Here is a 17,150-nt window from a genome sequence, read left to right as displayed (position 1 = left end):
ATAGACCAAGTAATTCTTCGCCCCCAAACATTAATTCTATCTTTTAAAATTAGCCTCAATTCTTTTTAAAAGTAAAGTCTAATATTCACTTTCTAGTAACCCAAAACCTTTTAGGGAACAAAGTAGAGAATAAATAAATAAATAAATAAATAAATAAATAAATAAATAAAATTATTAAAAATATAGATTAATAAATGAAACATTCATGTTTTTACAGGTCCAGAGATCATTATAGCAGCTTTTAAACTGAGACTAGAGTTTAAGAGTTAAATCAACCTCCTCTTGAGTCAGTAGCAAAAATTATCTGCTAGCAATTGTAGGATGATTATTAATGCTTATGAACATGCATTACCCTTTTAATTGGTCTGTTGTCCACATTCCTTACCCTTGTAGCCCAAAGAAGATTAATTTTAAATAACATTTTTGTTGCAAAGCAGACATTCTTCCTGTTATTTAGGTGAAGGCTATTATCTGATGATCTAGACTTCAAAGGCTCTTTGGAGGCCCAGTTTCTAGAATAAGAGGTGGGGCTTCTCCATTCCCTCCCACCACACTCTTGCTTAACTGTCTTCCAGCAGATCTCATGGTCTAGCCTTGTGGAAACTTACAGGACAGACATAGGTGTCTTAGAAGGAAAGATTCCCCCAAATAAAAATTCTTTGTTATTGGTAGTTCTGTTTATTATTTCTTCTTCATGTTGCTCTACAGACTGGAGCAGAGACTGTTGGGAGCAGAAGCCAAGGCCCTCTAGTAGAACTATGCCACTGGTTAGAGAAAGCAAAGAGCTGAAACAAAGTTAGGGGTGGTGCTGTATTTTCACCTGTTAAATGATTTTTTTTTTTAATTTTTAATATTCAAGCACAGGCATCTGCAGAACATACTGTGATTTCCTAGGTATCCTATGACCCAGCACATGGTCTTCTTCAGAACCTTCCCCATTTGGCTATGTCGCCCTTTCCCCCAGGCTAACAAACACTTGCTCTCTTTGAGGGATAAGCTCAAGCCTAAGTCCAAGCCTTCTGCAAGCAACTCCCCCCACCCCTACCTCCTTTCCAACTGATGGATCCTGTACAAACTTCTGTCAGAGCAAGTTTCAATCAGGATGTACCCCTCTGCCCACTTCTCAGCATCCCACACTAGACCATGAGCAACTTTAGGTCTGGGACTGTCATTGTCTCTATCTTTAGTTAGCACAGTGCTCACATAATAAGAATACTCCTAGATAACTGCTAAAGGAATCTTTTTCACTTGAATAAAGCAAAGAAATAAATAGTCTGTGTTGGCCTAAATGGAGACCATGTGTCATGTCAACATATTGTTTTAATTTTAACTTTTCTAGGAGGCAACCAAGTCTTGCATCTCTGTCCAACTCTTTAATTACAGGTTCTGGAGGGAGTAGGGGCTAATGATTTGATGTTGACTCAACTTTGAGCATGATAGCGGTAGTGGTTGGCTAGATAGTAATTTGTAAACTGGACAACCATTTGAGATGCCATAACAGGAAGCTGACTGGAGTCAATGAATATTCTTCCAAAAGAAGTACAGGTTTAGTCATTGTCCACTTAACATTTTTATTCAAGGTTGCATTGTGATGATGAATGGAATTTTTGCCTCATTCTAGAGCATTCATTTTCCCTACCTCCCAAATATCTAAATGTTGCCCTTTCTCAGGTAATGTCAGGATAAATGTAGCATTCACCACAATTATAATTACTCTTTCCTGTAATTATTTGGTTTTTGTCTGTTTTCCCCATTATTGTACATTCAACATGGCTGGTGTCTGTTAGGTTCACTCCATCCCCTAACAGTGCTAGTGCATAGTAGGCACTCAGGACGTATTTGGTGAATGTAGTATGAGCCTTAGTAATGTACATAATTGAGGGGCCACTGAATTTTCAAAGAGGCTTCGAGTTGTATTTGTGCATTTTTTCATAACCTTGCATTAGAAGTCTTATTGATTTCATATCATTTTAAAGTGAAATGTCATGTAATATCACATTTCACAGTTCTCGTACTACAGTAGAGAGGTGGAGGCCAAAAATCCTGTGTGGAAATACAGATAAGGAAAGGGGGGGGAAAGGCCTATGTTTGGCATAGTAAAGAGAACTGAACTCAGAATGGGCCAGAGTTTTCAATGAAGCAGCCTGTGGTTTTATGACTTCTGGGCATATTCTAAATGCTGTCTTACCTACCAGAAGTTACCCCATCCACAGTGCCTGGGCATATTCATTTTTGGCCAGATTGCTCTGTCTACTAAATTGTACTGATATAGAGGTAGCTTTTGGCCCTTTTTTTTTTTTTTTTTTTTCAGTGAAATGCTATGGATGGATAGAGGGGACATTTATAAAGTATGCTGAGGCAGCTGGGTGATTGCATTACTATCCTAGGAATACTGAAAGGTGGTTATTTTTAGCTTCCACCAGAGTAAACATGACTCAATTTGTTGACCTGAATCCATCCAGCCCCTTCTTAAATACACAAAGTCTATTAATCCCTAGAACCACTCTGGTTTCTAAGTAAGGCCTTCATTTCATATACCTGTTAGTTGGCTGTAGCTTCTTCAAAGGTTGTAGATAATTTTAGCTTCTTCCACTTCACTCTGTTCTCTTACAGTAAAATCTATCACACTTTTTAAAAATTTAATGACAGATCAAACTTCTTTTGATTTTGGACACTGTTTTGTGATACATGTAGTCACAATTTGGGCTACAACTGAATGAAAACACCTACTCTAGGCAACCAGCTATTAGCTATAAACTTTATTTTTTAGTTTACTTTGATAGGCTTCCTACGTAAAGGAACACCTGGGAATTCACTTTTAACTGGAGTAGGAAGTTGTCTGGAGCTATAAATACATTAGTGGGGAAGTATTTACTGTCCATATTTGAATATCAGAATTTCTGTTTACTTTCTCCAACGATACAACTATTTTGCCTTTTGAGCACTACTAGAAAAATTGAAAATATTGAATTTTCTTCAGGCTTTTAAGTTATGCAAAGGTTTTTGAGTCCAGAGAACTAATTTATTCATGTGAAGGAAAATATTCGTGATTCTCATGGTATAGCTGGAGATGCATTTGAGGTTTCTCCAAGTTCATGGTCATGATCTTTATGAAAATATTAGTATTCCTGGGGGTTTTTCTTTAGGCAAGAAACACTAGACTAATGAAAGAATGAAAATAATTCAGGCCACTACAAAGGCAGGCGCTCACTGTGTCCATTAAAAATGCAGCCTTTGTGCCCGTAAAGTGCTCAGCTTCTCTGTTATTAAGTTTGGAATGTGGTTTTGGAGCTTAGCTGAGGAACTCAGCTAGTTATTTTTCATTTTGGTCTAAGGAGGGGAAAACTTGTTTTTCAAAAGAAAAAAAAAAAAGAAAAAGGTTAGGTTCATTTTGGAAGAATAGAAGTTTTAAAATGTAGTCACTATTTTTTGCTGCAAATAGTCAGTTTGAGCATGTTAGCCAAAAATAGAATTCATGACTTTTGTCTCCCTGTTTATTTCTCCAACCACATTAAAAGGGATTCAGTTAAATGTGCCATTGGTCTTTCTAATGTCAGTGGGCTAGTTAGCTGAGGCTGGATAACCAATTGATAGACTCCTATTTCCAATAATAAGCCAGATGTTGTAGATGAATTAGGTGTAAAATGTCTTTGCGATACAGTTTCGAGTTTTAAAGAGAAACTTCCCTGGCATGGATTAGTGGTGACTCCATGCCGCAGTGTTCAGGACTCTACATTGAAGGACTTTCAGCTAGAGTTTCGTAGTGCTGGGGTTTCGTGTACATTTTATTAGGCATTGTCAGACTTTCTGCAAACAACATTTTCTCAGAATTTAGGATAGATATTTAGAGATAGAAAAAATGTGTATCTGAGCATTAGGTGTCGAGAAAAATATTAATAATACACACTTTTGCCTCCTACATGATTTTCCTCTTGCTTTACATATTTCCCTAGTTGCTATCTGATCTCCATTAAATAAGAGATGATTCCTTCTCACAAAAGGTCTGAAAGCACGGTATGCCAAATATATTTACAGAATTAAACACATTTAAACTATGCACATAAAACACAACTTATAATGCTTTTCTTTCACTACTAACTTTCAGAGAAACGTTTTACAAATTGATTTTTTAAAGATATGAAGAAAACTATAAAATTTTTCAAAAAGATGTAAAAATGAACTCCAGTTAATGGAGAAGCAGTCACTGTTCTTGCATGGGGACACTTAATGTTGGGAAGGATGCTGATTCTGTCCACATTCCTTTATAGATTTAATGTAATTTCAGTGAAAACCCCAGCAATAGGACATAAATTTGAAAATCCCAGCAATAGAGGGAAGGGGATTTACTCTGTCAGATACTGATAACACACCATCAACATACAGAATCCAAAACAGTGTTGTGTTGGACCATGAATTGATAGCCCAATACATGAAACAGAGCAGATTGTCCAGAAGCATCTATTGTTATAGATAGGATAAAGGTGATGTCATAAATCAATGAAAGTCTAGTCAGTAAAGAATAATTTAAATGTTTTAAAAAAATGAAAAACTAGAACCTTACCTCATCTCTTATATCAAAACAAATTCCAGAAGTATCAACTATTTAAATATTTTTTTAAATGAAATTGTTAAAAATAACTGGAAGTTAATAAAGGTGCCTGTTTATTGAATTTGAAGATAAAGAAGTTTTCTCTAAGGACAAAAACATGGGGAAAAAACATAAATGAAAAGAGAGATTCTATATAAAGTTTGGATCTTATCAATATTAAAATATGCCATAAATAAATTTAGACAGCAGATGGAAAAGTTAAGATAGATTAGAAACAAAAAAATATTAGGCAAAGAATTTTTCTTATTTATAGACAACCTTTACAAACTAAGGGATGTGTAGGTAAATTCAGTTTAGTATATCTGATTATTTTGTAACTGCTGGTTGAAAATTTATTATGGGGAAATTTTTATAATAGGTAATATTAATTTTATACTTTTTATGTGCTCAAGCACTGTTCTGAGCACTTTTCATGTTAACTTGTTTAATGTACACAATGGCACTATTATTATTGCCATTGAAGAGATGATAAAACTAATAACACCCAGACAGGTTTAGTAATTCACCCAAAGCTTTCCTAGTGTGGATTAGTGGTGACACAACTAGAATGAGAGAGCCAGGATTTGACACCAGGCAAGTTGGTTCCTGAGCCAGTATTATTTACCACTGTGCTACTCTGCAACGAATGAAAACAAAAAGCTACAAAACTATGTATGGCATGATCCCATTTTGTAAAAAATGTGTTAATATTAGTATGTACTTTAAGGTCATACAATTTAATTCATGTATAAATTTTTATATACTTGTGCACTCATAGAAAAGAAAGATAGTATTTAGGTATTTTCTAATAATGGTTACTTCCCTCTAGCGGGATGTTGTTTCAAACTTTAAAATGTCTATATTTTGCAAATTTTCTGTTGTAATCACATAATCACTTTATAATCACAAAACAGTGTTCTTTAATGTTATATTGTTCAAATATGATGTTCTCTCTTGAAATGTATGGATTATATTTTTGTATACCTTTGAGGTATCAGTCAATGTTTGAGTTCCCACCCTCTGGTAGGTACCACTCTAAGAGGGAACCTGAGGTTAACATAGTTCTTTCTCTCAATCAAAAGCAGTATTGTAAAATTTTAGAGTTAAGAATCTTAGAAACCAGCTATATTGGTGGAGTCTTAGAAACCAACTATCTTGTTTCTCAGATGAGGGTTGTGAAGGTACTATAGATTTAACCAATTTGCCCAAGATTAGCTGAGAGTAAGTTGTTTAAGCGGGCTTCAGACCCAGGGCTTCAGACCAGACGCTGTTGTCTATGAAGCACTAGAGCCCTCAAGTCCACAGGCAGGTGGGAACTGAAGCACTGGATTTTTATGACATACATTTTGGAGTGAGGAGGTAACTAAACCAAACAGGTTGCAAATATATTCTTCTAATAAATATCAGTGATTGAAAACACAATGGGAAGTCTCTTGGGGATACTTTACGATACCTACAGAGGTCCCTGAAGGATCCTCACCAAGATTTGGGAGACCCTAGGTATTACTGATCCCAAATTATAGAAGGCAGTACCAAAAAATGGAGAGAAAACAGCAGTGGAAAGAATGTTAGCCAGAAATTAGCACCTCATTGGATAATTTTTCTAAAACAGTAAAACATTTTTCTTTTCAGCTCCAGGGCCCACAACAGCAGTGTCCTACACGTCAGTGAAATGTGTGGATGTTCGTAAAAACCATCACAAGACAAAATGGTTCATTCCTTGGGGGACCAACCACTGCCACAAAATCCGAGACATCGATGAAGCAATTCCAAGGGAAATAGAAGCCAATGACATTGTATTTTCTGTCCACATTCCTCTCCCCTCCATGGAGATGAGTCCTTGGTTCCAATTCATGCTGATTATCCTGCAGCTGGACATTGCATTCAAGCTGAACAACCAAATCAGTAAGTGTGCTCTCCCCTCTTTCCTCTCCTACCTTGGGGAATTTCTCTGTTCAGGTTCTTTCAGAGCCACTTCTAATAACACTAAAATGCTAATATTAATAGCAGACAATCATCAATGCCTTACTACTTATTAGGCACTTTTCTGAGTATGCTACTCATAGTAACCCACCAATTTATAGGGGTAGTTCTTTTTTACAGTTAAAAAACTTGGGGGGAAAAAATACTTGGGCACCAGCAAGGTTGCCTGAGGTCAGAAGGGTGGAGAGTGGATTCAAACCCAGGCAGCCTGGCTTCAGAGCCCTGCCCTAACTGCTAAGCTCCATTACCTCTCTGGGGGTGAGGGTGAGGGTGGGGGTGGAAAGTGTTTCCTTCTTCCCTTGGCTGGTCTCATGATTAAATTAATGTAAGACATGTTAGCAGGAGGAAAAAAATTAATGTCATATGTATGGGAGCCCCAAAGATATGAGACTCAAGGGCAAGTTGGGTAATGGAAGCTTAATAGGCCATCCTGAGCTCATGAATGGGATAGAGACCTGGAGCTTCAAAGGAGTGGAGGGCAATTCGATGTTTGGTAATTAGAAGTTTGCCCTGCCGTGCAGGTTAAGTCTTTCAGATAAAAAGTTATCTGTGGTAAAGCTCTCTTTCTGTGCCAGTCCCACTATCGAAATTCGTTTAGGCAGTTAAGGGAGTGGTAACATTTTTTCTTGACTCTGCTGGGTCTTGATGGCCTTCAGCTCAAGCCAGAGTGGCACATTCACCCCTTCACCTCTGTGGCACCACCAGGGAGCTCACTCCAGTGGAGTGATTTGAGGATTTCTGAAAGGTCCCATGTTTCAAATGTTTTTTCCCTCTGGACTTTGAGTAAAGCCATTGCCTTAGAAAAAGATCTCTGTCAAAATGGGAATGTCAACCCATGAGCACCCATTTTCCCACAAAACCAGGTTATATTTTTAGCTTACCCAGTTGTGATTCAAGACTGTGAGAGCATGGGGCATATACACATTTTGTGAGGAAGAGATCACTGGGTGATTTCTGGGGGGAAGAGCCTCATGCGGCATCTGGGAAAAACATAGAGAACCCTGGGGTGAGAAGGGAGAAAGCATTTTTGACTGAAGCAGGATCAGGGGTGAGAGGGGAAAAGTATGTTGAAAGCAGCTCTGCCTGGGACCTGCCCATGGATTGAAGCACTTTTTCTAATTGTAATTTTCCTATATCAGCAATAATCTTGATATACAATCATATTAATTTACTCTGTTTAGAAGTTGAAACAGTATGTACCTGATCGGCATCTTATCAAACAGATTATGCTGAGATAATTTTCTATAATGCAGACTTTCCCCTCCCCATTCATTTACTCTTTTACCCATTACTTCAAAATGTTTTTGAGTGCCCACTACCACCAGACAGTGTACTGATGGCTGGACCTGCAAATACAGAGAAAGACTGTCCTTCAAGTGGAAATGACTGGGAAATAACCAATCATTACAGCATGGTGTGTTAGGTGCTGCAACTGAGGCACCCCGGGAGGCTGAGGAGCATAAAGAAAAGGGCAGAGAGCAAGGAAAGGAAAGGCTGCCTTGGCCTGTATGTGTTGTGCACATGCTTGTGCGTGTGCACAAGTGAGCAGACACTCACTGGAGGTGAGTGTTAAAGAGTGAAAACCCTGACAAGGAGTTGGGAATGGGGATGGGGCATTCTGGTTAGCAGGAAGAAGGACCAGCTGGCCTGAAGGGCCAGATCCGAACAACAGCCTGCAGCATTCGAGTAGTAGCTCCTTGCCCCATTCTCTTGCACTCTGGCTTATTCCTAGATTTTGTGACACATTTATTCGTTCACTCGTTTAAGTCCCAGCCCTGTATTAAGCAATAGACACTGAGGATACAAGGCTGAACAAAACATGTTCTTTGAAGGGGTTAGGGCAGACAGTGGCTGGGAAACAGACCCTTGAACCCACCGGAGAGAAAGAGATGTGCTATAATGAGAGGCACATGCAATATTGTGAGACTGCGATTGATAAGAAATAGATCATTGGTCATTCGGATGAGCAAAAAATATTTCTCACATATATTTGGTCTTTGTCCACAGTTCCTGGCTCTTCTGTCCCCCAACCATTGGAATGTTCTGAGCCATAAAAGCATTGGGAGCATCTTTTGTTACATTCGGGCCCTTGTTTTGAGGTTTTGAAAATGCTTCAGAGCCATAAAGGTGAACTGTGTGGCTTGTTATTCATAACAAGCCCCTTCCGCCACCACTGGGCTTATGTTAATGAGGTGACTTTGGAAAGCACCTAAGGATAGGGGCAGGTTACCAAGGAAACCAACCATAAATAGAGGAGTGGAACTTTCACACACACACACACGCAAACACATGCAAACACACACACACGTGTGCGCTCTCTCGTTTTCTGAGGAGGAGAGAGGGGCTGGAGATTGAATCAGTTTTCAATGGCCAGTGATTTAATCAGCTGTGGCTATGTAACGGAGCCTCTACAAAAAGCCAAAAGGAGGGGGTTTGGCGAGCTTCCCAGTGGGGAACCAGAACACTTCCATGTTCAGGTCCCCAAGCTCCACAAGGATAGACGCTCCTTTGTTTGGGGCCTTGCCTTATGTATCTCTTAATCTGGCTATTGATTCATATGTTTTGTAATCTGTAGCCTACTGAGTTCTGTGAGCTGTTCTAGCAAACTAATTGAACATAACAAGGTGGTCATGGGAACCTCTGATTTACAGTCAGTTGGTCAGAAGCACAGGTGACAACCTGGGCTTATGATTGGCATCTGAAGGGGGGGTAGTTCTTCTGAGACTGAGCCCTTAATTTGTGGAACCTGATGCTATCTCGGGGCAGTGTCAGAATTGAGGTGAAGGGTAGGATACCTTGCTGGTATCTGAGAACTGCTGGATGTGTGGGGAAACACCCCCGCCGCACACACATCCTAATTGGCTGTCAGAACCTATTACTTATATACCTTATTAACTTTACAGATGAATTACTTCCCAGCAAATATTAATCCTAAACATCAAAAATGCCTATGTTGGTGATGCTTTGATAAAATATTTCTACAGGGTGTCCCCCCAAAAATGTATACATACTTTAACAGCTGATAGTTCAATTGGTGTTTCTCTCTTTTCAGATTTAACCCATTGGAATTTTTATAATTATTCAAAGTGTGTATACATTTTTGGGGGGACACCCTATCTATGTAAATTAAGTGTGAATGTGTATCCAGGCTCCAAAATATATTTTTTCCTCATCTAGAAAAAGGTTTTACTAAAGATTCTTATCTTTAAAAATCCTTAAATTAACAAGATAGATAACTAATGGTTCTGTCAATAAATGTATAAAATAGCTGAAATCATAGAGCCTCAAGAACACCAGATTTTTAAAAATACTTGATTTTTAAGCAGGAGCAGTGGGCAGGGGATATTATTAACTTTAATATGAGAAAGTTACATGTTGGGTTTGTGGAAATATTTTTTTCCTTAAATCTACTCTCTATACTTTAGTTTATGGACAGTGAAGACATTGACTAAAGAGTGATGGCATGTCTTTGCTCATTGATATTGATATATATATACATGTATTTTAATTATAATATTTGTAAGACATGATAGACTTAGGAATGCATGAGACTGCCTGTCTACTTTTTACATTTTATCATTATTTGGATGCCTTTCTGACAGCAATAAATCGACAGGAAAAAAGAGACTGGGAGTATGGTGAACAAGATCTTATTATATGTGGATGACTTTCTATTTATCAAAGATTCAGCTGTAACAATATTACCTCTAATGTAAGGAAAAGTCAAGACCAATCCTATTTTTTCTTTAAGCTTTCCTAGGCCAACTATGCAATGAATTTCAGATTCCAAATAAAAAAGAGATTTTTTTATTTGGACTATGAAATTAAAGTTGGGATTTCTAATAGATATATGGTCAGAGTTTTTAACCTATCTTTTAAGGGTCTTTGAGCTGATTAAATAATCTAAAGGCTCTATATTTTAAATGACTTCTAATCGCCCGGCCGGGCGTGGCTCAGCAGTTGAGCGTCGACCTGGGATCCAGGCGATCGGGGTTCGATTCCCCGTCAGGGCACATGCCCGGGTTGCAGGCTAGGCAGTGATCAATGACTCTCATCATTGATGTTTTTATCTCTCTCTCTCCCTCTCCTTTCCTCTCTCTGAAATCAATAAAGATATATTTAAAAAATAAAAAATAAAAATAAATGACTTGTAATAATTTTGGTTAAATGTTTATTTCCTTTAAGCTTTAAAACAAATGTTTTTATTAATTTCAGAGAGAGAAAGGGAGAGGGAGAAAGAGATAGAAACATTGATCAGCTGCCTCCTGCACGCCTCATTCTGGGGATCAAGCCCACAACGTGGGCATATGCCCTGACCTGGAATCGAACCGGCAGCCTCCTGTTGCATGGGAGCATGCTCAACCAACTGAGCCACACCAGCTGGGCTCCTTTAAACTTTTCAATTTAAAGTGATACAGATTTTGCTAGGATTTGAGATCTTGACAAACCCTTAGGAACCAGAGAAGCATTGACGTATGATTTAAAAGCTGGTGATTGTTTTATCAATTCCAAGATTTAAATCAGGCTGATCCTTTGGAGGGAAAATGGTGACATTAAAGGGTAATTTATAGTAATAAAAGTGGTTAGAGAATGTGTATATCATATTTGATTATTGAGAAAGAAGATATTCCATACATATTATGCAAAAAAATAACCCACATTTGAAAAAGTAATTTGAAACAGAAACCCCTACTTTTCGCCTTTTAAGCATAAACATTATTAACACCCACAGTTGTCATTTGGTGATAAGTATGGAAAGTATTAGCCAATTCAACTTTTAAATGGCGATAGTTTTAAAGTAATAGTCTACAAGGTCTGGGAAAGGAAGGCCAATTGAAGAGTCCAGAAACAGATATGCCTAGAAATGGGAGTAATTGCCCTTGCAGTGAGTACCAATTACAGATTCTGCGCAGACCTATCTGGAAACCTGCGATTGGGTCAGTCATGGCTTTTTCTGAACATTTCAGAGACGTGGAATTAACCCGTTTGTCAGGGCACAAACGTGGTGTTTCTGTAAGGGACATAAGACTTCAGTTTTTACTCCAGAGTTAGGACATAGAGGGAGAGGGAGCAGACTAAAAAAAGGTATCAGAAAAATGTCAGCCTAAACACCTGGCATTTGGATGTATGCTTAATCATTGGGGAAAATGAATGCTTATCCGTGTGATGGGCTTAGATCTTTCTGTAACACCAAATTCTGTATTTGAAAATAAATATCCTGTAGAGTGGGTGTATCTCATTCTTTTTAAAGTGTGTTTCAGTCACTCACTCAATTTATGTATGTATTTGTGAAATACACGTTTGTGTTGGCTAACATGGTGCCCACTTCTAATGGAATGTCACTCTTCTGGTTACAACTGCAAGTCACATACTTAGCATAACTTCAGGCTCTCCATGGGGCTCCTTTTGAGGAACTTGGGTGCAGAGATCAAAGAAGGAGGGTTGGGTTTTTTTGACATGTCTTAACTCAGCTTTCAAATCTATAGGCTATGGAAACAGAAGCGCTGAGATTCATTGGCAGAAAGCCTCAAGATGGATTGCTCAGCACTGAGTAATAAATCTCAGATTTTCACAGGTTTAAAAATCCCTTAGGCTGAAGAAATACTGGTAAATGGCATGTGGTGGGGAGAGCCAGGGTGCCTGTTCTGTTCTTAGGTTATGAAGTTGTTGTTTTGCCTTGAGCCCTGTGCCTTACTCTACAGTTGAATGTTAAGTCCTACTTCCTACTTGCTTGTTTCTTTATAGCAAATGAATACATAAAGTGATAGATTCACATATTTCTATATAAATGACAAGTAATTTTCCTTTTCTCAAACTGAAGACATTTCTGTAGAACTTATTTCTAATAAAAGTAAAAATAATAATCAAAATAATACTATAACCCAGTTGATATTCAAGTTAGATGGCTGAGTGTCCTGGGAGAAATTGCCAAACTTTTTATGAAGGGGTTGTGCTCTTCCATTTGTGCACCTGTTAGGGAATGTTAAGTAGATACTACATGAAAACAATTAGAATGAAGGAACAATCTGTTAACTGTAAAAAATAAACTGTCAGATTATCCAAAATTATCAGGGGTGAATTATAGAAGAAGGTCAGGGAATCCTTTTGTGAACTTATTGTTGGCCGTCAGCAAGAGTCTTGGGTCTTAATTCTGTTTTCAGATGTTTCTTAGGAAGCATCCACAAAGAGGTCTGAATGGGCAGAGGATTTCATACACCACAAAACTACAACCACTGTGACAGAACAGACCACTGGTAATATGGTATTCACACCACTGGAATTTCATGCTTCATCAGATAACCCTCTTTTAACAAAATATGTTGAAGCAACTACTGAGAAAAAGAATTCTACCATTCCACTCCCTGCAAACAGAGACCTTTGATTCATGAGCATGTTACTATCTCGGTTTATAAGAAAAACATTTCTGATTAGATATTGTCCATTACAGTCTGGAGTCGCCAAGATTTTCAAAGTTACCATGTAAATTTCTTTATCTATCTCAGTCAGAATTAATGTGAGCAGAAATAAATAAAAACTTCAAATTTTCCCTCTACCCTCACACATCTCCCCCTCAAAAAAAGATAAGTCCCAAAAGCTCAAAATTTACCAGAAAGATCCAGGAGACTTAAGTGGCGTGGGGTTTCTGGTGGTGGATAAAGGTAGGGAGGTTGTCAGTGTTCAAGGTGGGTTTACATGGCTAGTCGTCTTTCTTAGGCTAGAACCTGAATTTACTGGTATGAATCGGTCTTACCTGCTGGCTTGGAATAGAAAGAACTAAAATCGTGGGAGAAGACTGACTGTGTTTTGATGATTAACCAGGGCAGTGAAGGTTAGGGACATCATGTTTGTTCACTCTCATTCATGGATTCCCCTTTGAGGGAATCTTCAGGCACAACTTTGGAATTAATCATTGTGAACATGTTTATATTGGCAGGAGCGTGGGAGCCTTTGGCTTTGTTTTATTTTGGTGTGATGATTGGTAAGCCCTTCCCTTGGACATCATTTTAAAACTGTCTGGGCCTCTCTATCTGGCTCCATGATTTTGTGTTATGTTATTCCAAATTTTAAAATCCAGTTGGGAAACAGAGTTGGGCTCCTCTAAAACTTTCCCAAGATTTTTTTAACTAATGTTTATAATTTACTATATCCAGTTCTTCCCACCTTCTTCCACTTGTGCACTGGCTTAGTGCTCAATTTAACACTGGAAAGTAGAGCCCAGCCAGGCGTGGCTCAGCGGTTGAGCATCGGCCTAGGATCCAGGCGATCAGGGTTCGATTCCCAGTCAGGGCACATGCCCCGGTTGCGGGCTGCAGCAGATCAATGACTCTCTCATCATTGATGTTTCTATCTCTCTCTCTCCCTTTCCCTTCCTCTCTCTGAAATCAATAAAGATATATTTCAAAACAAAACAAAACATTGGAAAGTAGATTGTATTGGCTTGGTCTCTAGTCTTAACACTCATCTGTGGTGCTGAATAATTTGTAGCAATTGTTACTAGACGTGAGCTGTGTAATTGCAGACTTTGAGCACTGGAAGCAATCTTAGAGTACTGCTGGTCTAATAATCTTCAACCAGTAATCTATGGGTAGATTTCAAGGACCAAGTGAGCCCCCTGATGTGCTATGTAAAATTTTATATAAGTATAGTTGTATATACTTATATAACTTTTTGGAGTAAGAGTTTTGTGGCTTTTGTCAGGATTTCAAATTAGTACTTGACCTTCAAATGTTAAAGACTAGTCCTTTAATTTACCAGATCAAAAAAACCTTAAAACCACTGACACTTGCCCACTGCAGCATAGCTGGCTGGACACAGCAGGATCTCCTCGCTGCATATCAACCATGTAGGTAGGCAGATGGTACCTGGCAGCAAGTACACTGCCCTGTACAGGGGCAGTGAGCCTTCTCCCAAACAGTGGCCTCTAATTTTTGGACAGAAGCTGTTCCAGTCTTTCTAAAATAGTGTATTTTTCTATTTTTAAAAATTTCCCAATCTGTGTGCAGTTCAGGGAATGTAGTATAGTCTCGAACCTAGACTAGGGGGTAGACAGGTCCTGTTTATAGTGCCACAGCTGCAGATCACCCACGTGTCTCATTTCCTGCTCTGAGTTTAGAATATAAATGAGATTCCCTTTGCATCCATAATAAGTATATTCTGGTTACTAAAATAAAAGCCTGGTGACATCAATGAGAAATGTGAACAGCAAAGCAGCCACCAGCAGCAGGTTCCTGAATGGCACCCCCCTGGATATAAGGTGTTTTTGTGTTTTTACTGCCTCTTCTAACTTTGAGTTTTCTTATTACTATTTAAATGCAGTCAGTCATCACATACCTAATGTGAGGTTATTTTACAGGGAATTATACTTTTATTTTGGATAACCTTAGAAAATATGAAGTAGAATTATTTTCTGGATTATGGTTTCCAACGCAAAAGAAAGTTAGATGGGGGAAAGAAAATCCTTTGTTAAACAAGACTGAATTCTACTCTCAAAAGTGCCAGGGACTCCACACTGGAAAAAACCATTCGTTTCTTTCAACATCTACTTACTGTCTATACATTGATGCTAGAAATGGTTCCAGTTCCTCTTTGGCTTTAATATGTCAGTGTAAATAGTAGAAGGAGTAGAAATTCTTTAAGGGAAAAAGAAGTTCTGGTTTTTAATTTTTCTGGTTTAGGTTGTTTCCTAAAATAATTGTCCAGTGAATCTTTCCTGCCTCACTGGTTATTCATATTATGACCACAAAGGAAAGCCCAGGTCTGACCTAAGAAGCAAAATTATGCTTTCCTTAAAAGTAAGGTTGGGGAGAAGATTGAAAATATTTAAATTTAGTATCTTAAAAGAAGTTGTTGTCACATAGAAAATTATTTTAATAATTGGAGTTGTTCAGCAATAAAAAGGCTGTGTGTGTCTTTAAGTAGTGAGCAGCTTATCACTGTGAGTAATCAAGCAGAAGCTGTTTGGTGGGGGGAGGGGGTCATAATGATGATTACCACAGTGACAGCTTGCCTTGAGTGGTGATTCCTTTACCAAGTACTTTTTTTTTATCACCTGAATATATGTTTTTTGGTTTTGGGGGTTTTTTAATTGGTTTTAGAGAAAGGAAGGGAAAGGGAGAGAGACAGAGAGGGAAACATTGATTAGTTGCCTCCAATCCACACCCCAGCCAGGCACTGAACCCATAACCTGGGTATGTGCCCTGACCAGAAATCGAATCTGAAACCTTTCATTGTATGGGATGACATTCCAATCAACTGAGCCACACCATCCAGGGCTACTAAGTACTTTTGTTCCAGAGATGGTGGTGGTTGTCTTTGCTGCCAGCCATGTGCTTTGGCCTCACACCATTTTCTTGCAGATCTTGCCTATTTTCCTTCCCTCAGAGTGGGCCTCCACCATGTCAGTCCCCTAGTCTCAGATGATTGGATTTGGATGGGCTCTTCACCCAAGGGTGAATAATCAGATTCTCTTTTCTTTTTGGAAAAAATATTTCTAGGCCCGTCTTCATTAGCCCTTAAACTGAAAAGCCCTGAAGGCTATCTGGGAAGCCATAATTCACCTCATGCGTGGAGGAGCAGAGAGAGTTGGTTGCAACCAGATGAGAAGAGAAAGTGGAGATGAAGGACCATGAGTGTAATTATGATGAACTACAAGTGATGACTTTCTTCTTGGCAGATTTCTTCTCTTCCTGGTTCTGGTCCCTCAAGCTTGTCAGAACTTTCTGTCCTTGAGTTCCTCGAGGTACCTTTATATCCTTCCAGCTAATTTCTGCTTAAGCTAGTGTGGGTAAAATTTAGTTATTTGCAACCAAATCATGCTTTACTTGTATTTCATCTGATCATCTCAACAGCTCTCCCCTGCAGAATGAGGAAACTAAAGATGAGAGAGGTTAATTGATTTGTGCAAGGTCTCCCAGCTGGGAAGTAGACTGTTATAAGTGAAAGGGATCTTGTGCCTGGATCCTACAGGGAGTCTGTCAGTAGTGCTGTGGAGTAGCTTCCTGTTCTGAGTGGGAAACTATACTAGACAACCCCCAAGGTCCAGCTACTCTAACTCTCTTTTGCAGAGAGTCCGTGAATCACTTAAGATTCTTTGGCTCTATAAAAATCTCATGAGTATCCCTTCACCTTTGTAAATAAGTGACTTCAGGGACCCTCAAGTGTGAACCATTTTAGAAGACGCCTCTCAGTGGGGATGGAACTCCCCTTTGTTAGTGGGTGAGCTTAGTATTGAAATGAGTGAGTTTTCTTGTTTTATTTTGTTATGTGTTACCCTGTGTTCATTTCTAGTCCTCGGGTAGGCAGACAGGGTTGCTGTACTGGAAGTGTATTTTTAGTCTGACATTAAAAAATGTATCATAGACACCAACACAGGAAGCAGTTTTTAGGTGAGTCAGTGTATAAATACCCAAAGAGTTTTCATAAAGGGATGGTAGATCTTTTAATTTTACAGCCCAGCTTCTGAGCCTTCCTTCCCAACTTCATTCATTCATTCAGAAGTCATTTATTGGGCTTCTACTGTGTACCGGCATTCTTTTTCCTTGGGATTTAAGATACAAAGATAGTCTTCCGTAACACAGTT

General features: G+C 38.7%; 1 protein-coding gene across 1 annotated transcript in view; it reads left to right on the top strand.

The window, feature by feature from the left end:
• WLS (Wnt ligand secretion mediator) overlaps nucleotides 1-17,150 on the top strand; it is a 98,189-nt gene that overhangs the window by 32,274 nt on the left and 48,765 nt on the right. Inside the window, exon 2 of the mRNA XM_087820510.1 lies at nucleotides 6,221-6,493. Coding sequence (XP_087676636.1) covers nucleotides 6,221-6,493 — 273 coding nt within the window. The remainder of the gene's footprint in view (nucleotides 1-6,220; nucleotides 6,494-17,150) is intronic.

The sequence above is a fragment of the Miniopterus natalensis genome, chromosome 9, assembly GCF_054644295.1.
Source record: "Miniopterus natalensis isolate mMinNat1 chromosome 9, mMinNat1.hap1, whole genome shotgun sequence".
Lineage (NCBI taxonomy): Eukaryota > Metazoa > Chordata > Mammalia > Chiroptera > Miniopteridae > Miniopterus > Miniopterus natalensis.
This window is presented reverse-complemented; position numbering and strand designations above follow the sequence as displayed.